This window comes from Zootoca vivipara, chromosome 7, assembly GCF_965207765.1.
Source record: "Zootoca vivipara chromosome 7, rZooViv2.hap1.1, whole genome shotgun sequence".
Lineage (NCBI taxonomy): Eukaryota > Metazoa > Chordata > Lepidosauria > Squamata > Lacertidae > Zootoca > Zootoca vivipara.
In genome coordinates, this window is record NC_142590.1 from 27,019,980 (window position 1) to 27,041,738 (window position 21,759).

The 21,759-nt window shown below is 38.8% G+C and overlaps 1 protein-coding gene across 4 annotated transcripts in view; it reads right to left on the reverse strand.

Annotated features, from left to right (window-relative positions):
- The window catches only part of PRKACB (protein kinase cAMP-activated catalytic subunit beta), a 62,637-nt gene that overhangs the window by 14,004 nt on the left and 26,874 nt on the right, over nucleotides 1–21,759 (reverse strand). For 2 of the 4 annotated variants that reach the window (XM_088673874.1, XM_088673873.1), the window contains exons 2-4: nucleotides 21,302–21,415; nucleotides 3,303–3,364; nucleotides 1,687–1,815 (exon numbers count right to left, since the gene is read on the reverse strand). In XM_088673874.1, the coding sequence (XP_088530000.1) occupies nucleotides 1,687–1,815; nucleotides 3,303–3,364; nucleotides 21,302–21,415 (305 nt within the window). The remainder of the gene's footprint in view (nucleotides 1–1,686; nucleotides 1,816–3,302; nucleotides 3,365–21,301; nucleotides 21,416–21,759) is intronic. The other 2 variants (XM_035121599.3, XM_035121597.3) reach the window with 1 other exon arrangement.

The window sequence follows — 21,759 nt, forward strand, 5'->3', positions numbered from 1 at the left end:
CAGCAGCCTATCACCCTTTTTCAACACTTATGGAGTGTTGCCTCAGCCTCCTCTCCTGTCTCCTTGGGGGTCCTCTGGGCAGCTGCAGCTTCCGCTCCTGGTCTCTGAGCTGCCCCACCCCAACATCCCCAAAGAGAGGTGCCTCCTTACATTGCCCCAAAGAGGTCTGGAAAGCACCCCCTAGCCAGCTCCTGAGGCACCATTCATCTGGGGAGCTTGCAGCCAGGGCTTTTGCAACAAACAGCTGTGCAAGCCTTTGGGAGGCAGAGACCCAAAAAGGACATCAGAGGAGGGAGGGAAGGAGAGAGGGACAGGGGCCATTGTTGCCTACGGCACCCCCAACCATCATTCAAGGCACCCCAGGGTGCCATAGCATATTGGTTGAAAACCACTATTGTTGGCCAAATGGGCACCCAAAATGTCTGAAAGGACCTGGTTCTCCCCAAAGGCTGGGCAAGTGGCCTGCAACATGGATTACAAAAGTATAGCTCTGATGAATAATTATTCCACTGCATATGGAAATGTGAATGTTAGCTGAGGTTTTTAATTTTGAGAACCCAGTTCTTAACTTTGGGCAAAATGAAATTCAAAACAGATGGGTCTATTTTTGAATCATAAAAGTATAATAAAAATAACAATCTGGTACTGAAAACATGTACATTGCTTGAAATTTCATGCTGGCATTCATAATTTGTGTATTAATGTCTATCTAGATTATTGAAACTAGCCTGTGGAGTGTTGATTTGCCACATGCCAACTCCCTTCCAAATTTGCAGCTGCTAGACTATATTAAAACACCAAACTAAAAATACTCCCTTCTTATCTAGTGCTGCTCCCTGATACAAGATAACTGGAGAAATGCAAGATGCTTGTGAATAGAATGTAAGCTATCAATGTAGTCAAATGAGTAGCAATGGCTAAATTATACAGTGGATCACACTGTATCAGCCAGCTATTTTCCAATGCTCATTTAAGAGAATTGCTTACTTCTTTTAAAAGATTTTAGGTAGGCCCATGCAAATATTAAGCAGCAAAAAGCAAGAAGCCATCTCTCTCTCTCTCTCTCTCCATTTCACATTTAGTAAGTAATAAGAAAACTTCACTGCCCAATATTAAAGAAAGGTAGAAAATATATACATTTGCGTAATCTTTATTCCTGGGAGAGAATGAAGGATCAAGCTATTTACTGTGAGAGTGCAAAAGATAGTAGAATATATCCAGTTGAAATTGAGTAATCTGCATGAGCAATAGAATCATATGCATAACAGGATATGCATGCTAAGATTAGGGACACTAAAATACTGCATTCTATTTTTGTATCACTTTTAGTATCCACTTTGAGTGCAAAAATCTTAACTTAGAAATAGTGTTCTTTAAAATTAATTGCCAATAAAAAACTTCACAGGCTATTTGCAATTACTGTATAATATCCATTAAGTATTTCAAAACAAAACAAAAAGGTAAAAGTGCCCAAATTGGCTTCCACTGTCAGTAAATGACTATTACTTCCATAAGGCAAACTTCAGGAAAACTCTTGAGCAGCAATCTACCTCTTTTTTCACCAGGGTCATAACTAGCACACAACAGTATTAACAGATGTTGCAAGTACTTCGCCCTAATGAAACAGAACACAAATATTAGTGTTCAACAAACACAATAGATTATTATAATAAAAAATATACCAACTTTTTGTTTATCCAGTATCTTCATGGCATAATACTGCTCTGTGGATTTGTGTTTCACCAGCATGACTCTGCCAAATGATCCGGTTCCAAGTGTTTTTAGCCTCTCAAAGTCATCTAAACCAGCAGTATTCTACATGAACACAAAACAAGATACTGAGATATTCCAAGTATAAAAAGATAAACGTTTTTGTAACTTCGATTATAAATATAATAGAAGCCATAAAAGGTCGTATGATCTTTCTGTTCTCCATCTCTCCTATAGCTCCTTGTCCCCTTCTTGAGTAATATTATCCAAAAAGTCAGGAAGCCCTGTAGCGCCCCCCCCCCCCCGTGGAAGGAGGCTACAGGAGGGGAAAATATCATTGTGCAAGCCACCTTCTGCTCATACACCCTCTGGACACAAAGTGTGTTAATTCATCAATTAGGATGTCAACCATATTCTGTTGTAATCATAAATGAAAAATGTGAAATAGCTACTGGCTGGATTTCATGTAATTCACCATATATTTGTTAACAGTATTGGTACTAGAGGGGGGAAATACAATGTATTTTGTAAGGTGGGAAATACCCTTTACAAAATAGGAATATTAATTCTTACTAGGAAGCAGCGGAGTCTGGTTGCATACAATTAGGTATTTAACTAAAATTTAAAAATGCAGCAACTTGGCCTCTTTCTTTGTCACAACCATATTTCTGAGGGCAAGCACCCTTATTTCCTGTTAGGGACAAGGACATACTACAATTCCAGTATGACTGGGGAGGAATGGAGCATAGAGATGAGCTGGCTTCACTCGATCAAGTTCTGACCTGATATATTTTCTTCTCACACAGAATTAAATACCTCCCATTGACTTCAGACATTTAAGGGGCTAGAATCTGGAGCCTATTACAGTTGAAAGACGTCTTGACACTTCCCCAATCATGGTTAAGTTAACAGACTTTTAATATATTAAACTTTTCTCAAAGAGCTGATGGATCTAGGAGACACAAAAACTCTCATACAACCTATAACAAGTGGTAGGCAAGAGTCATGTTGGATTGAAGTGCAAGCAATACAATTGAACAGAAGTTAAGAGCTATGGTGATAGAGGGTTTATTAGTATTAGGCCCCAATCTGAACAGGCCTCCTGTTCCATCTACGACAATGAAACAAACAGAGCTCCACAAGAAAGCTCAGATATCACCATTAGGTTATCTGTGGCCATGTTCTGACGTCATAAGCCATGTTTTGTTGTTGAGTTACTGACTGTGGCATTTTAGGAAATAACCAACCAGTGTTTAACATAAATTGTGATGAATCAGAAAGCCCAGCTCATTGTCACATGAAAACATAGCTACTAAGGTCTCTGTGAGGAAACTAAGTAACCAGTGAAGACCATTTATTTGGTTAAACAGTCACTCTCCACATTCACTACTGAACAACTGTATGCCACTTTTAAGTACACACAAAAACAGGTGCATGGGATAAAAGACATCATTAAAAGTTTCCTGTACAAAACCTAATTATTTCCCCCCAGGAATTATCACAACTGTATCACATATAAGAGTGCCTTCCTTTATTCCCAGACATGAAAGACTAAATTGCAAGAAAATGGTAGTTAAATTGGGTTTTGTTACCTGAGGGGGGCTTTCCCATTTTCTTAAAAAGTCTTCTTTGGCTTTGGCTAGGAACTCTTTCACTGTAAGCAAAAACGAAAATGTGATGTTTAGAACAATTCACTAAAGTATCGAAAGCTCTCTGAAATTATGTTAAGGCTGCTTTATGAAGTGCCAATGAAAACTCATAACTCTTCAACTCACACGCTAAATAAGAAGCAAGATTTCTACTGTAGATCTAACAGCTCTCTAAAGCTTATGAATTACAATTTCAGCACAAGTTTGCTTAAACTAGTTTAAAATCTAACAGGCCACACCACTGAACACGCAATCAGGCTTTAAGGTGATGCAGATCCCTCTTAGATGAACTGGCTCCAGATTGTAAAGTTAACAAAAGTGCCCTGTTGGTATTTGGAGAGCAAACAGTTCTCCTTAATAGAATGCATCACTTTTGCTTAAAGGCTGTTTGCAAGCTGAAGAATCAAGTGCACAGCATTACTGCAAGCAAAGGCAAAACATAGGGTTACAAAATTGCACATTAGAGATGCCCAGAGTCAGAGACTATCTTAAAGTACTAATTTTGCATTTCAGGTGATATTCTGTACAGCTATGTAAAATGTGCACAAAAATAAAAAGTCAATTATTTTAAGCATTTGATTATTATTATTATCCAAACCACAGCAGGCTATTCTGCAAAAATTCTGTATTCCTAAGTGAGTACTTATCTCCGGGCAGAACAGTTAGGGAATCCTGGTCTGAGGTGGCCAGAACAGGCGTAACCTCATCCTATGCTTTGAAAGATTATTGCCTGGTTAGATCCACCTGCAGTGGACATATTGTAGTGTGGCGCTGGTGGTGAAAAGAGATTAATGAACTAGTTGTGCAATTCATTAGATCCTGGCCTACATCACAATTTATGGAAATTGCTTCCTTTGAAATTCCACCCCAATTCAAGTGAAAGAAAGTTAAATGTTGCATAGTATTAGGGATCTAAATAAGTATGAGTGTGTGAAAGGAAGAAAAAAATCGTGTAAAATACATGAATACTTTTAAAATGTGAAGACGACCCACCACTAGCCTTCCACCCCAAGTGCACATTTTAGTCATATCTTAGTTTTATAATTGGATTGTCCTCCTTTTCCTAATTTTATAGTATAGTCAATGACTTTGGGCTCTAATGAAAGAATGAGCATACCAAAGGTTTCTAAAGGTTTCACCAAGGATTTGTAGGAACATTCACCCGCATAGATGTGATGAAAAGAAAGAAAGAGAAAAAGGGTTTACGTATTTTCCATATGAGGCACACAGAAATCAAAATTCATCCCAACCCAGTTCCCTTCCCACCCTTCTCTTCCCTATGAAAAGGGCATCAGTATACATCATACATCCCATGTTTTCAAAGCAGACTACATCACGAATTTTTACTGTATAAAAGCAACGAAATAAGCACACACACACACACACACACACACACATTTTCACGTAAATAACCAACAGGTAAGAATTGTAAAGTATTGTACTGTACACTGAAAAAAAGGGCACATACGGTGAGTTATCTTGGGAAGAGGACTTCAGTAATAATTTAAAGCAACAGGTGCCCAGGGATACCAATACAGATATAAATGCTAAAATCTTAGAAGAAACCAAGTGTGCCATTTATATAGCAGTTGTGCTGATTGAAAAGACTTACCACTCCCCCCCCAAACTGCATATTCAGTAATGCATATTAAGATGAAATTTCATCAGCTGCAAACCAACAAAGCTATATGTAATGTGGGGGAAGAATTGCATGTGCAGCCCAAGATTTGACATCTCCACAGCAACCAAGCACACTTTTGAGCTGGCATGCCATATTCTGAACAGAATAACACACTTCAAAACATTCAACTGAATAATTTTAGAATAAAACATCCACAGCTAAAATATAATGAACCCATTGTTTTTTGTTTTGGTTCAGATGACCACCTAAAGTACAATTTGATATCCTAGTTTGATAACTGACTAGTAACTATAGCTCCTTGAGTTCATGTGAAATCGGAAATAGTGTTTCAGTCAAATGTGAAAGCATAAGTATTCACTCTCCTCCTTTTGCATGGGAAGGAAGAGGATGCTTGCCACAGCTTGTTTGCTATACAGTAATCTAAATAATATGATGGTCTGGACTGGATCATAGTGTGATAGGATGGAAGGTATAATTTGCTTTGCCACATTACTCAGTTATGAGATTACACTGTTTTGTAGAAAAAATGCAAAATAGGAACAAATATTTTTGAGTGCATATCTCCTTCATCCTCTATGAATCACACACTTTTCCCCCCATGTAAAAATTTGGGATAAAAAAGAAGCTAGTTCATACATATATTTCTGGGAACTCTCATTGTAATCATATTGTTTGTTTATTAATCATATCAGACAACTGTATATGTGGGAAAGGGCTAATTTAACAGTTTCTATCCTCCAGCTACAAAGTCTAAGAACCGATTTTAAGTCCAACTGGCACAAAAAGTAAGTACATGGGAAATGTGCAATATTCAAATAAATAATGAAAGCAAGTTTTTTTTAGCAGGGTTCTAAATAATTCTCCTGTGAAAAGCTTTTTAAGAAAAATCTGTACGGTTAACATATTTCAATTAGCATTTCAATTAGAATTCAGCAAGTACTGGTGAATATTGGACATGTGAACTCATAATGTGGATGTAATCCCTAGATAGTAGATACATCTTAAAGTTTTCTGGAAAGAGCTTCTTAATGTTTCCTTACAAGTTATAGGTAAAATCATTCCATAGCTGCCCTCTTTATGCTTATTAGGTATGGTGAATTTAGCCCAACTCGAATGAGTGAATAATTTGATCATAATGGAAATAAAACCTTTAACTATACAAATATGTAAAACTTGGAAGAGCATTTACTTTAAAAACAACAACTAAGTTTAGACATATCTGGGACATTCTGAAAGTATATGGCAATAATTTTGATTTCTGGAATTTTAAATATAGAAACATGCACCAGCTAATCATATACTGGCAGTGGTTTGACATACTCCCTTGTTACTGTGAAAATAATTTCATACTGAAGAGTCAGCCCTAATAAGGCAATCAAGAAATAAAAAAATCCATGAGAAAAAGACACACCCATATTTGCACAAGCCCGAGGTAAGAGCTATGAAGTAATTACCTGGACTCTTCCTCCTTTTGGCTCTCATGTACACATATAATTCAGAGTTTTATGCAAAAGTCCTTAAGGACCATGTCAGCATGCCAGCTCCTGGAGTCCACACATGGTGGGCACCTCCGTCTCCACTAGAAGCAGAACACCCAACACAGATGGCATGGAAAACATAGCTGGACTCGAATTTAATAGCAATGAAAGCACCTATATTGTTTTAGGTAATAATAATAATAATAATAATAATAATAATAATAATAATAATAATAATAATTTATTTATACCCTGCCATCTGGCTGGGTTTCCCCAGCCACTCTGGGTGGCTTTCAACAGAGTGTTAAAATACAATAATCTATTAAACATTAAAAGCTTCCCTAAATTTATGTTGCTGACTTCCCTCACTCCTGCTACCTGGGCAGATGGTGAGGAAAGAAACCTTGCTTCTTGTTCTCTTACTTGTTTTCTTCACACCCACATCCACCCACATCCACCCACCCACCTGCCCTTGCATTTTCAAAGTCTAAGATAACTAAGTATGTGCACTTAATGAAATTGTCCTCTCCCTGCTTCTCCTGTGGCAAACCAGCAATACAGAACCTTCATGGGTCTGAAAACATATGAAAATACGAAAGGACCCCTTTCCCTCCCCCCTTCCTTCGCCCTGGGAATAAAGCTACTTGAACAATTTCAGGCTTCTGCATGTGTGAGAACACAGAGACAACATGTGTTCTGGAGCTATGGACTTTGCTTTCCAACATACACATGCCCCTGTGTGCTAGCAAAACATGTACTGTGGTGATATGAGAGTAATCCCCCAAAAGTCACAGAAGTAAAGGGCAGACATCTTGCAGTTTGTGAACATGCCCTCATTCCGTCTTTGGCTCAGATGCTATTTAGGCTCAGAAGTTATTTTGAGACTTGAGACTCCAAAAATTCCAGTGACCTCATGGGCAACAGACCCCAAGCCCTACAGGACTGCTGCAGAACAGGAAGCCCAACAGTATCTGGCCTGGTCAGACTGGTTAGCAGCAAGTAGAATTGAGAGCAATATAGACCTATGGGCTTAACACATTGCAGCTGCAGGATTAACAGCTATTGTCAAACATCCATGAGAAATGCTTATTCTCCAGCAGCTTTTACAACCCTCGCACTTTTTTTTTGGGGGGGGGGAGCTAACCTTTTATGTTATCACAAATATTCTATTTTTCCAAAGCAAGTGTTTCCACAGTAACCATGTATGCAAGTAAAAGGGATAACAATCAGGAAGTCATTGAAACAAGCCTGGGCACAAAACAGATAGCCATCCTACCTAAACAGAGGTCATTTCTGAACAGAGAACACCCTGTCTACTTCGGTTTATTTATACACAAACACAATACAGCCATCAAAATTTTACTAAAGGAGTGGCAGTGTCCACACCTAGAGTTACGTGTCCATAACACATTTTGGATCTTGCTATTTGCTTCTAACTAGGGCTGTGCATCTTTTTATAGTAAGCCTTCATTTAACAGCAACCTTCCCCACCCCCCACCCCTTTCAGCACATATATTTCACAGCTAGAATGCAGTCAACAGGGCTCACGAGATTAAAAGGAAATTCATCATAACAAATGATACAGTCTTGAGTATAACTGAGAAGCTAGCAGTTTACAGGTCAGATTAACAATATGGCCAGAATACTTGCTCATGAGCATATTTCTCCAGCGTGCCAATTCTGGAACTTCTTTTCAAGAGGGGTATTGTAGACAAAAGCATCTTATGTGAACATTAGAGTCTATATTTACAATGTACAAACTTTACTGCCATGGAAATAAATGAGTCAGACTCGAGATGAGGGGTGGAGAAGCGGGCAGCTTCAGGTTAAAACCCGGCAGACATGTTTTCAGTTTCTGTATGTCAGAAGCGTGCCTTAAAACCGCCTTATGAAATACCTCAAACTTATCAGCCTCCTAACAATTTGTTCACACTCCAGAAGAGCAGCTAAAGTTTATTGAAAATGCTTTAAGATTCCATCTACATACAGCTCTGGGCAGGCAAACTACTGTAATTTCCCCTTTGTTGCACCTTGTTACCCTTGTTCCTGCTCTTAATCTGAAGCTAGCCTTACGGTTTTGATTCCCTGTGGTGGTGAACAGCAATTTCTTCCTGGCAACCATGATTGGTGGGGCCACTACGCAGCAAGTGGACCTAAGCAGAGACAGAGCTGCCCATGATAGTCTGCTGTGTTTTTGAGGCAGCTGCAGAGATTCCCCCCCCCAAAAAAAAACAGTGTGCTGCAGAATGCACAGGAACTGGTAATCATACAGCTGGTTTCTATGAAACAGGAATGAGGAAAACAGCAGTGACAGGAAATTGGTCCTTGTGTTCACCAGTCCACATAGTGACTGAGTGCTGCTGGTGTGTTAACTTGGCTCTGGGTGCCTCTGGATTAAAGGCAAGAGAGCAGGGTAAAAAGTGACGGGGCAGAGGAGAGGCAAATTATCCCCTCAATACCAAGGATGGCATATCACATTCAAATATGCCTTAGTAGGGCTCATAAACCCTTAGGAGGGAACACTATAGTAAGAGTGTCTGAAAACAACTATTTGGTTTGTGCTAGTTCTACATACCCTGTAGAAACCCATAATAATCATTATCATTGAAGCAACTCTCTTTGAAACACAGCACCTGGACATTTTAGACTGCTCTGCTATTCCTTTAAGAGCTGAAAACACCTGTCCACAGTAACTGCATAGGAAGTCTTCACCAACCTGGTACTGCCCAGCTGTTTTCGACTATAACGGGAATGGCAGGAGTTGCAGTCCAAAACAGCTGAAGGGTATCAGGTTGGAATCAAAGATCCAATGTAGTCATTTCTGAATAAATAAAGACCCACAGTGTGCAAATATGACTGTCAGTATAGATCCAGGTGACAGAAAGTCAAGTGAATAATTTGGTTGCCATGTATCAGGTATTAAGAAACATCAAAAGGATTTATTATGTAGATAATAAAATATTATAGTCTTCCCTTTTCCAGGGAAATGCCCCCCCCCTTGTTTATCACCATAGTTTAGCTTAGCTTCTGGGAAAACAGGAGCAAAGGAGAGGACGAGATGTAGAAGCATGGGTTTGGAATTTGACACATCCATAAAGTGTTCAAATTAAAATTACGTTTTCAGGTATTCACACAATTCTGGTGTGCATGCCTGCCTAAGAGCATGCAGAAGGAGAAGAGGTGAAGCATCATTCACCCGCCCCAAATCATCACCTTATAAAGTAGCATTTGTTCAGCTTTAAAACAATCAGGACTCTTGGAAGTAAATCACTTAATTTGAAAATCTCAAGCTAATAAGCCCAAGGTCTTTCATTAACAGAGTTGTTATCGTATTAGCTTTCAAACCAAGGGAAACTTCAATGTTTACATTTGTCAGGAGTTATTTTATTCATTGCAGTACTGAGGTCAATTAGCTGCTGTGACCAACCTTAGTTTCTAGGGTGGTTTTATCTAACCTGAAGAATTCTTTATATGAAAGATCTGTAATGAAAACAGATGCATTTAAGTAATTAACATATGTTAAACAAATAACATTAAGTCTAATATTGCATGTATAGACAGCTAGAGGCATAGTTTAAGAAAACCACATTTTTACTTTTGCATATCACTTGGACATGTCACTAAATTGCTCAACTACATGAAATGTGTATTCATGTGCATGTGTGTGTGCTTGGATCGAAAGGGTGTATTGTGAGAATGAAAAGGCACTTTAATTTGTGTAAGACAGCCTCCCTCTTGAATTTTGACAATTTATCTAGTGAGAAGGAGCCAAGAGAGCCCTGTTGTGCAAGTGAGTACCACTCACACTTCTCAAGTTTCCAGTCTCATCTAACACACACATGTATGAGCTCTTGCATATTCATTTCCACAACGTTTTCAGCTGATCACCAGTGTTTCTGCAGACTGCGGTATATAGAAAAGCTTCTTCCTTTGAATTTTGTCATAAAATTTGGAGTAACTGCACAACTAACAACAACAATTAGTGATACTAATTCCAATGATTAGCTTCAACTTATGCTGGAGAAATTAAGAGCTATGTAAGTGTACACCAAAGATGCACTCAGTTATCCTATTTCTGAACCCTCAAACCATGGTTTGCATATTGGAATATTGCCTGCTTGCAAGCTCCCGCCACCCCAATGCACCCAGGAAGTTGGTCATTACGCTCAGCCACAGCAGAATGTGGTTCAGAGAAAGCCCTCCAGACCAGAAATGCAAGTCTCCCTGAGTTCCTCATTTGGGGGGCTTGCTCTAAACTAGTTTGCAGAGTTTAGGCACAGTGGCAAACTATGGTTTGATCAAACTAAGCAATTTAAGTGCACGGCATGAAAGGAAGAAGAGAACAGACAGGCATATGGCCTGTTCCCAGTTGATTGGAAACATGACATCTGAAGGCAGCCCACGAAGGGCGGGGGATGGGGTTGAATAAGTACACAGCCTGTAAACACAGCCAGAGAGCTTTAATAATAATTTTAAAAATGTGTGCATGCTCTTCAGTTTGTCTTATGGTAGATACAAGAATGTACAGGAAGCTGCCTTGCAGCAAGAAAGACCACTGACCCATCAGTATTGTCGACACTGTTAAACAGTGGCTCTCCGGGGTTGCAGGAAGGAGTTTCCCCACTACAGTGGTAACCTCGGTTTACAAACACAATTGGTTCCAGAAGTCTGTACTTAACCTGAAGCGTACTTAGCCTGAAGCGAACTTTCCCATTGAAAGTGGATTAATCCGTTCCAGATGGGTCCGCGGAGTACTTAAACTAAAAATACTCAAACTGAGGCATACTTAAACTGAGGTATGACTTGTACTTGGAGATGTCAGGGATTGAATCTGGGGTCTTTTGTGTTCAAAGCATGTGCTCTGTTCAGAATGAGCGACAGTCCTTTACTCAGAATGAAAGGAGCAAGTCCCTAGCACCTACTATGCTGAACTTCTTTCTGTCCTGCAGGGAGATGCCATAAGTGCAAGTGGAAGCAAAGGAAGTCTTGCTCTTCAAAGGAATATGCTAAAAGATTTCTTCTAAACTAGATACACGGGGACTGGGTAAGGTGGGACTATGAAATGTCAGTCAGGTGCTGGATATCTAACCCGCTTACCTCTCCCAATCATGGCCCTGGTCAACAAACTTGGACGTGCAAGCCCACCAAGGCATTTGTCTGTGTGGACTGCTGATCTGGTGGCAAGTCCACACCCTTCTAAAGATAGCATTGGAATCAGCATTCCTATCCTGCCCCTGATGTCCATGATGGGGCATCACATTTCCATAGAGCATACAGCAGGGCAGCTAAAACGATAGCCTTCAGCAACCTCTGGAGGATACTATGTTGGTTAGCCTGACATACACATGTAACATAAAATATTAAAGTGTCCCTGGATTGTGATAACTTCCCAACTTTATCTGGGATATCAACCATGCAGTTTAAACCTAAACGTGCTGGGGTAAGCATGCATATGCAGAACTGGACATACTGTCTCTCCCACATCATGAGATAAGGTAATCATGCCAACTGATCTGGCTATCCATTAAAGCTGACTCCACCAACTAGCCATTAGGGGCTATACAAAAGATTGCATGTATATGTGTGGATGCAATTCCAAGTGCCAAATGCAGTTTTATACCCAGTAAGACACCCTTTATATGCAAATGATCTGAACCAGCATTCTGCATGTTATTTGCTTTGCTCATAAGATGGCAAACTCTACTAAAGACTACATGTACGTTGTATCAGTATATAGTTCACAAACAGAAAAAGAACCAAACTTCTTCCATCTATTTTTTGCAATAAAAGGGGGGGATCAAGGGAAGATAAATCTATCGGCCTACATTTCCTGTAGGTCAGATTTTACTTATGCACCTGCATAAGTAGTTACCATGTCTGAAATAGGCCACTGCCTGAATTAGATTCTGTTTTTGCATATACACTAGCCTCCCCAAAAGTCAGGTCACACATCATGTTTGTTCCATGATTATGAGACTGGAGCATTAGCAAGGCAATTTATTTTTTGCTGTATTCTTAAAAAGCAAACAAAACAACAACAACCCATGATTGCAGCCCTGTAAATAAGCATCTTTTTTATTATCCTCTGTAATGATCTTGCCTTTTATTTAAATTATTTCAACACATTAAAAGCAGCATTGCTATTTAAATTGCATTTTTCACACTAGTGAAATGCTTGCAACATTTATTTTGGGAAAAATTTTTTTGGGAGGGGAAGCATGATGGCATTTGATAAAACCTTTTCCTGAAAATAAGCTTAAATACAAAACGATATGCTTAAAACAAAATTGTATGTACAATTATTTGGCCCTTTGCCTATTTCACTGAAGTTTGGGGCAGATAATCTATATTCTGCTTCTGCCTGCTATATAAGTGATCTCAAAATCAAATTTGTTTGACAGAAATGTTGACAATAATCAATTTGGTAATCTGATCACAGCAACTGCCTTATTACCTCACCAGATCAGCTTCAATTCCTTGAGATTAATAAATGTAGCAAAATTCCTTGAGATTAATAAATGTAGCAAAATCTATCACACACAGAAAGCTAAAAAAAATCCCCATCTGCAAATGATGAGACAAACATTTGACTCAGATATTTATGTAAATGTCTACAAATGGTGACATGAAAGATGCTAAAAGAAAACTAATTAAAATAAAGGATAGGATGCTTCTACAAGTCTTCACTTACAATTGAACTTTAATTATACATACCGGTAGCAAAAAATATAAACTTACAAAGAAAGCATTAGCTCTGTTATAATTTATATTCTATTAAATGCTGCATCCCGATACATTATAGAACACTAAGCAATTTACTACTGGTCTTTTTTTATTTTTAGAGCAACTCTATAATAACTAGATGAAAAAGAAAACAGCTCACAATAAATTAATGTAACACAGGGGATAATTCTGTACGCTTCCTTTAAAAGCAGATATATTTATCGTTCCAACAAAACTATAACATTAGAAACATGAAAGTGACTTACCATTCATGTTGAAAGGCTGGTTTTTGGAAACATATTGCTTGTAATGTTTGCCCAGTAAATGAGTTATTTAATCTCTAAAGTAAAAGCATTGATGCTCTCACATACGGCCACTAGAACTGGAAGACAAACAAATCCAGAGAGCTTGTCTTTATCCAGCCAGCCTGAGATATGAAAACTATCCAATAAAAATACCAGCAGTTGATAGCAGATCCATATTCAAATAGCGATACTCATTAACGACTTGTTTTGGAGCCAGCATTACCTATACACAGATAAAGCAACTCAAAATGGCAGAGGGGGAGAAAGCAAAAATGCCAGGATGTTTTAAGATGTTCTCAATTATATCAAGCACTGCTTGTTTCCATAGCAACCTTAGAGGAGAATTATCGGTCTGCTTGTACCCAACCAGTAGTTTCTCCTAAAGCTTTAATTTATCCACAGAAGCAACATATTTCTAGGTGTTTTTTTTATTAATATGAGTTTTTAAAAAAGTGTTTCTTCACAGGCGCAAAACTCAAGATAGTCTAGCAGATGCTCTATAGGATATTAGGAAATACCTGAAAAGTGCTCAAAGCATAACTCCCCCCTCCCGCCTATTATAATGTACTGCCATGCTTTAATTTATCCACAGAAGCAACATATTTCTAGGTGTTTTTTTTATTAATATGAGTTTTTAAAAAAGTGTTTCTTCACAGGCGCAAAACTCAAGATAGTCTAGCAGATGCTCTATAGGATATTAGGAAATACCTGAAAAGTGCTCAAAGCATAACTCCCCCCTCCCGCCTATTATAATGTACTGCCATGCTACATCATGCAGCACAACCAACCAACATCCTTGGAATTAACTCATCCCACACACAATACAACCTAAACAGCACTATCTACATTGTTGGTGTACCATTATTGCCACCACTACTTTATTGTGATTTATATCAAACAGAGTATTATATAAATGTGTTACAAACTAAAAGCAATCATACACCACTCCCAACAATAAATACATCAACAAGATCACCACTAAAACAGCTATTTGAAAAAAAAAATGAGAAACCACCAACCCACAGAGAAATATAATTAACAACCATATATGCCAGATGTAGAGGAAAGTCCGAACCTGGCACTGAAAAATGGTAGTCTTGGTGCTAGGGGAAAGCATTTCAACCTAGGGTCTTTACAGTGAAGGGCTTCTCTCTTGTAACCACCCATCACATTTCTGTTGGAAGGGCACTTGGGCAAGGGCCCATGATTATGACTTAAGTGTCTGGGTAGGTTGATGATGGGAGAGATGTTCTGTAAGGCAACAGGTTCCTATATAAGACTTCACAGTCAAAACCATCACTGTGATTGACCCCAGAAATTTATCAGAAGCCAGGGCAAAACAGGTGTTACATGTAAAGGTTAATTTGTACACTGTGCTTTATATTTTTATGCAGTTCTCTTTAATAATCCTATAAAATATGGTGCTATGTCCATCCCATACACACAGAATCAGAGCAGAATGATTTCTCAAAAGTCGCCCACAACAAAATCACAGATGATCCAGAACTTCAAGGTGTTAACTCCCTGGCCTGGTCAAGCCAGAAAACCAGAGACACCTAATAATCTGTGACTGGATTCCAGCTCCCATCACCCCCAATCAGCATGTACAATGGCTAGATATGATGGAACTTGTTTTCCAGCAAAATCTGGAGAGCTAAATGCTAAGCTCTCACAAAAAGACTATTGTTTCATGTATTGACTGTGTTTAAAATCCCAAACACAAAGCCATAGTATAAGCTTACCAAGTGTATAGGTAGACACTTGGAAAACCACTTCAACCATAATGATATTCAGAAATGCTTTACCACAATTAAGGAAAACAAGCCATGGCTAAACATTATACATAATGTCTCCATGATATTGAAAAGCTTAAATAAAGAACCAACAGGGGTTTGTTTCTTGTTTAAAAAAACCTATCATTTTGGAAACTGCGACAGGCTGTGTGAAAGACCCTATTTTCTAAAAATGGAGAACAAAAGTAACAATCCTTGTCAGTATTAAAAAGCCATTGGAAACAGATGAGCTTTTAAGCCAAAAATTGCAGCCAGGAATTCAGTGTGCAACTTAAAACACTTCTGCTTCACACACTAATGTTCGTCTGACCCCCGAAAACCCGAATGGAGGCAATACAACTTCCCAAGAACCAAGTACTAGGCCTGTCACAGAATGCATAAAAACTTAGTATGGGCAGGACTTCCGGTTGGTCGCGGCGCGATCAGCAGTCGGAGATCTGCTCGCAGAGCGGACCTCGGCACTTTGAAGCAAGGGGAACCCGTTCCAGCGAGACAGACCCCATAAAACTCCGAATTGTGCGTTTTGGAGACTGAGGGCTTGGCGGACTATTTTTTGGAGCTCTCTCCCCCCCGGTAAGGCTCAATAGAGCCCCCGAGAGCGGGGGGATAGGAGCTCCCGACGCAGCAAGCAACCCATCTCTATCTTCAAAGCGCGAAGCTGCAGGACTGCAGGGTGAAAGTGGCCAATTCTTCCAAAGAAAGACTCTATCAAAATACCCAACCGTGAGTGCATTGAATTTAAGTACTAAAGGGGAAAACTGGATCCACGGGAGGGACGTAAAAAGGAACTTTGGAAGTCCGTCCCTCCCGCCACGGAGACTGGGAATAGCACAGGGATCTGCACGAAGCGGCTCCAGCTGATCGTTTAGAGCTGTCAAAAAGCCCACTTTCCGAACTTTATAATTTCTGAGAGTTATATTTAATTGCTAAAATCCATAATTGGACATTGTATTGATTTTTAAACACTGGCTCTCCCCCTGAGAGTGGAGACTCCAGGAGGTCAGACAGACATTGGGACAGGACTTGTGATGTAACAAAGAGCTTCACTGTGCTGCTGAAATTTTGAACTCTGTTTCCTTTTGAAGTTTCTTGAAGCTGCCTGCAGCAGTTGAGATTGCTAAAGAGTAGCAAAATAGTGGAGAACAACTCATTAATTTGTTTCAAAGTGCTAAAAAGACTTGGTTACAGGAATTTTAAGAGCTAAATTAGTGAATTAAGTGTTGACATTTTTAAAAAAAAAGTGGGATTGGAAAGAGACTGTCCCTAGAGGGGAATTAAACAAAGACTGACCTTGAACTGCAGCTGTTGTTATGGCTGGGACTGGAAGAAAATTCTCAGTGCCTAATCTATCTACACACTCACCAAAAGAACAGCACAGGAAAATTCCTGGAGTTCTGGCCTCGGTAACAACATTAATGGACAAAAAGCCTCAAGCTGCAACATTACAGACAACCATTGATTCAACTATACAGGAGCGGCAAAAGAAGCAGGCCTCACCACCACCTTTAGAGCAAAGGAAATCTACACCACAACAACCAGCTTCTGAGCACGCGGGACAAATATTGGAGGCCTTAAAAGACTTTAAAACTCACATGATAGAGCGTCTAGATAAGGTGGAAGCAGTTGTAAGTGCAAGTGCAACTGGAATAAAAGAGATTCAACAGGACCTCTCAACCCTGAAAAAAGAAGTACAAACCAACACAGTTCAGATACAAGGAGTGTCGGAAAGAGTATCAGAACTTGAATTGCATAGACAGGCCTTGGTGAAGCAGAAGGAAAACACCCAGATATCTATTGCTTTTCTACAGATGTGTCAGAATGAATCTTTTCTCCGCGTTTGGAATTTTCCGGAGGTAGATAGAAGCATCCTGAGAGAAGCCATTATTGAAGAGTTTGTACTACAGTGGGAATTGGACAAAGAAGAACTTGAGAAGATTGTTGAATACGTCTATAGACTTGGACCAAGAGGGAAGAAAGGCTCAAAGTTTCCTGGAGATTGCATGGTCAAATTCCAGAACAGAGCGCAGAGAGATTTCATACTGAGCCTCCACTTCAAAAAGAAGTTGGTTATAAAACAACAACAGATAGTGCTATATGAAGACATTCCTAAGCTGTTCCTCAGTTTTAGAACCAAATATATGGACCTGGCAAACATTTTGACAAGACAAGGAATCTCTTTTCGCTGGGAATTTCCACAAGGCCTATTCTTTGAGTACAAAGGGGGGGGGAATCAAAATCTCTACACCAGAGGAGAAGAGGAAATTTATCCAGAAGCACGAGAGGGAACTTGGGGTGAAAACAGGAGTAGACAGGGGAGAGACATCAGGAGCTGCAGCAGCAAGTGATCGAGAGTTAGAAGGTGCAACAGCAGCGATCGTAGATCTCACTTTAGGAGCAGAAGCATTACCCTAGTCCAGCATTTCTCAACCGCTGTTCCGCGGCACACTAGTGTGCCGCGAGACGCTGGCTGGTGTGCCGCGACGTGCGGCGACGAGAAGGGTGATTTGCATTGTCACGTGCCTGGCGGCCGCCAATAACCAGCACTAACCCGCCGGAAAGGAAGCCGGCCGGGTCACGATGCGGGGCGAGCACAGCTCTCAACAGCCACCACCACGGGAGGGTGGTTTTAAACTTAAAGAAGCTGGCTGGATGAGCTCAACCTGAAACTTGCTGAGCAAAGGATTGTGCTGGCAGAGAAATCAGCGGCTTGTGAAGCCTTATTACAGGAGATTGCAACCAACACAGCAATTGGCAAGTGTTTCTTACAGTCATAATTATATAGTCAATATAGGGCGGCACAGAGTTAAATTTTTTAACTTTTTTAATGGTGGTGTGCCTCGTGATTTTTTTCATGGAACAAGTGTGCCTTGGCCCAAAAAAGGTTGAGAAACACTGTCCTAGTCAACATGTCTTTAAAGATATTGAATTGGAATATTAATGGGATTAACTCACGACGGAAATGCAATCAAATTCATCATGAACTGTTAAAGCAAAAATTGGATGTAATTTGTTTACAAGAGACCCATGTGACTAGATCACACAGGAAAATTTTACAAAACAAAAGATTGGGAAGGGAATACATATCATCGGATAAAGTTAAAAAGAGAGGAGTTGTCATTTATGTGAAAGAGAGTTTGGAATCTAAACTTATATTCAAAGATGAAGTGGGAAGATATTTGGCGGTGGAAGTAAAGACACAAGGAGAGAAATATCTGTTCGTGGGAATTTATGCTCCAAATGAAGCTAAATCGGAATTCTTTAAGAAGTTACATGATGAACTTTTGGACTATATGGACTATACTATGATCCTAATGGGAGACTTGAATGCAGTTGTTTCCACTATGATGGATAGATCACAAAGGCAGAAAATTACAAATGAAGGCAGACTACCTAGAACCTTTTTCGAGTTGGTGGACAATCTGAACCTGGTGGATATTTGGAGAATGAAAAATCCACTAGAGAAAGAAAGCACCCTTTTCTCAAATTCAAAACAAACATGGTCCAGAATCGATTATATATGGACAGCCAAGAATTTGGCTACAAAAGTCAACAAAGTAGAAATTAGGCCTAGGACCTTTTCAGACCATAAGGCAATAATGTTGGAATTGAAATTATTTTTACAAGGCTCTTTTAGATGGAGAATGAATGACTCTTTGATGAGAAATGAAGAGATAAGTGCAAAAGCACAAAAGACAATAAAAGATTATTTTCAGATAAATCTAAATACAGGAATGGATTTAAACACAATATGGGATGCTAGTAAAGCTGTGATGCGAGGATTTTTGATTCAGCAGAATGCAATCAAGAAGAAACAGCAAAATGAGAAAAAGGAACAAATTCTGCAACAGTTAAAAGAAAAAGAAAAAAAGTTAAGAGATAAGCCAAAGAACAAGCAGATACAGAAAGAAAGAAATAAGGCTGTTACAGGTGCAGCTGACACAAATCACAAATTTGGAGATAGAATGGAAGATAAAAATGATGAAACAAAGAAGTTTTGAATCGGCGAATAAATGTGGAAAGTTATTGGCATGGCAGCTGAAAAAGAGGCAGAAACAGAGTACCATTACCAGCATCAAGCTAGAGGACAAAATTATAGAGAATCCATTCAAGATAAGAAGAGCCTTCCAAAAGTATTATAAGCAATTATATAAGCAAGATAAAGAACAACACGGAAAAATTGAACAATTTCTGGAAAAATCTGGACTTCAAAAAATTTCAATGGATAAAAGGAGGCTACTTAATTATAAAGTAACTAAACAAGAAGTGGAAGATGCAATAAAGCAAATGACAACAGGTAAAACACCGGGACCAGATGGACTATCAGCAAAATATTATAAGGTTTTGAAAGACTGGTTAACTGAACCATTGATGGATTTGTGTAGTAAGATTCTTGGAGGGGGCAAGGCACCAGAGATTTGGAAAGAGGCATTTATAACATTGATACCAAAACTGGACACAGATAGATTACAAATGAGGAATTACCGACCAATATCATTATTAAATGTGGATTACAAATTTTTTGCTAATATTTTGGCATTGAGATTAAAGAGACTACTTAGAGATCAGATTCATAAAGACCAAGCCGGGTTTTTGCCCAGCAGATATCTAAAAGTCAACATCAGGAATATTGTGGATATTCTAGAAATGCTGGAAGAAAAGAAGAACACTAGTGCAGCTCTAATTTTTGTGGATGCCGAAAAAGCTTTCGATAATATTTCTTGGAGATTCATGATACGTAATTTAGAGAAGATGGAAGTTGGGAGGGAGTTTATTAATGGTTTGACAGCAGAACAAAAAGCTAAGATTATTGTTAATGGGGTGGTTTCAGAAGATATTCGAATAGAAAAAGGAACTAGACAAGGATGCCCACTCTCTCCTTTGTTATTCATTACAGTCTTGGAGGTTTTGTTAGATAGGATCAGGAAAGAGAAAGAGGTCATAGGGGTCAAAGTTGGAAAGAAACAATATAAACCGAAAGCTTTTGCCGACGATTTAGTTCTGACAGTTCAGGAACCTGAAAATAGTATACCTAAAGTATTAAAGTATATACAGGAGTTCGGACAGCTGGCAGGCTTCAAATTAAATAAAACGAAAATCAAAGTTCTGAGTAAAAATTTATCATCTGAAGAAATTAGTAAAATACAAGAGACCACTGGATTAACATTTGTTTAAAAGGTTAAATATCTGGGCGTAAATATGACAGACAAAAATATTCAATTGTTTAAAAATAACTATGAGAAGTTGTGGAATGAAGTTAAGAGAGATTTAGAAACATGGTCAAGATTGAAATTGTCATTGTTAGGGCGTATTTCAGCGATAAAAATGAATGTATTGCCAAAAATGTTGTTTATGTTTCAAGCGTTACCAATTGTAGAGAAACAGTCATGTTTTAAAGAATGGCAAAAAACCTTATCAAGATTTATCTGGCAAGGGAAGAAACCTAGAATTAGATACAAGTTATTAACTGATGTTAAAGAAAGAGGAGGCTTCTCCCTGCCAGACTTAAAGTTATATTTTGAGGCAGCGGCCTTTGGCTGGATGAAAGAATGGTTCATGCTTGATAATACTGATGTTTTAGACTTGGAAGGTTTCGACAATGCATTCAGTTGGCATGCATATTTATGGTATGATAAGGTCAAAGTGCATAATCGATTTAAATGCCATATTATAAGAAAATCACTGTTCAATGTTTGGGTCAGATATAAAGATCTTTTAGAAAGGAAAACGCCTAGATGGTTATCACCCCTCGAAGCAAAGGTCAATAAAAAGTTTAATATGGAAGATAAATAGTTAAGTTATAAAGATCTTTCTTTAGCAATTCTTTGCTTGTAATTCCGAGTAAAAAGGCTTCTGGGTTTTTAAACACTTTCTTCAACTCATTATAAATCTTGTCCCAGAAGCTCTTTACTCGGGGACAAGTCCACCACATATTTTTTCTGTATGCCACAGCAGCAGCTAGAATTGTATTAGCAAGGAATTGGAAATCTGAAGATCTACCTACAGTGGACGATTGGCAGATGAAGCTGATGGAATTTATGGAACTGTCTGAACTGACTGCGAGAATCCGAGATCGGGGAGAGGAGACGGTGGAAGAAGATTGGAGGAAATTTAAGATCTATTTGGAGAAGAAACATAAGATTAAAAATGGACAATAAGGGAAGTGGAAGTATAAAGAGGCTGATGAAGCATATAGATTTTGTAAGAAGGGAATAGGTTTAATTGTAAAATAATTATTAAGATCTCTAGATCCAACTGATTTATTGAAAAATTGTGAATGTGTGGTTAAAAAGGATCAAGAAAAATATTTAAAATAAGTATATTAGAAGAAGAAAGGGACTAAGAAGTAGAAGTGCTATAATAGAAATAAATAGAAACGTGGAAGGGGGGAAGGAGGAAGTCGACAGAGTAAGAATTACATTTGATAAATTGTTAAAGAAATGTTTTTGCTTTTTTCCCTCT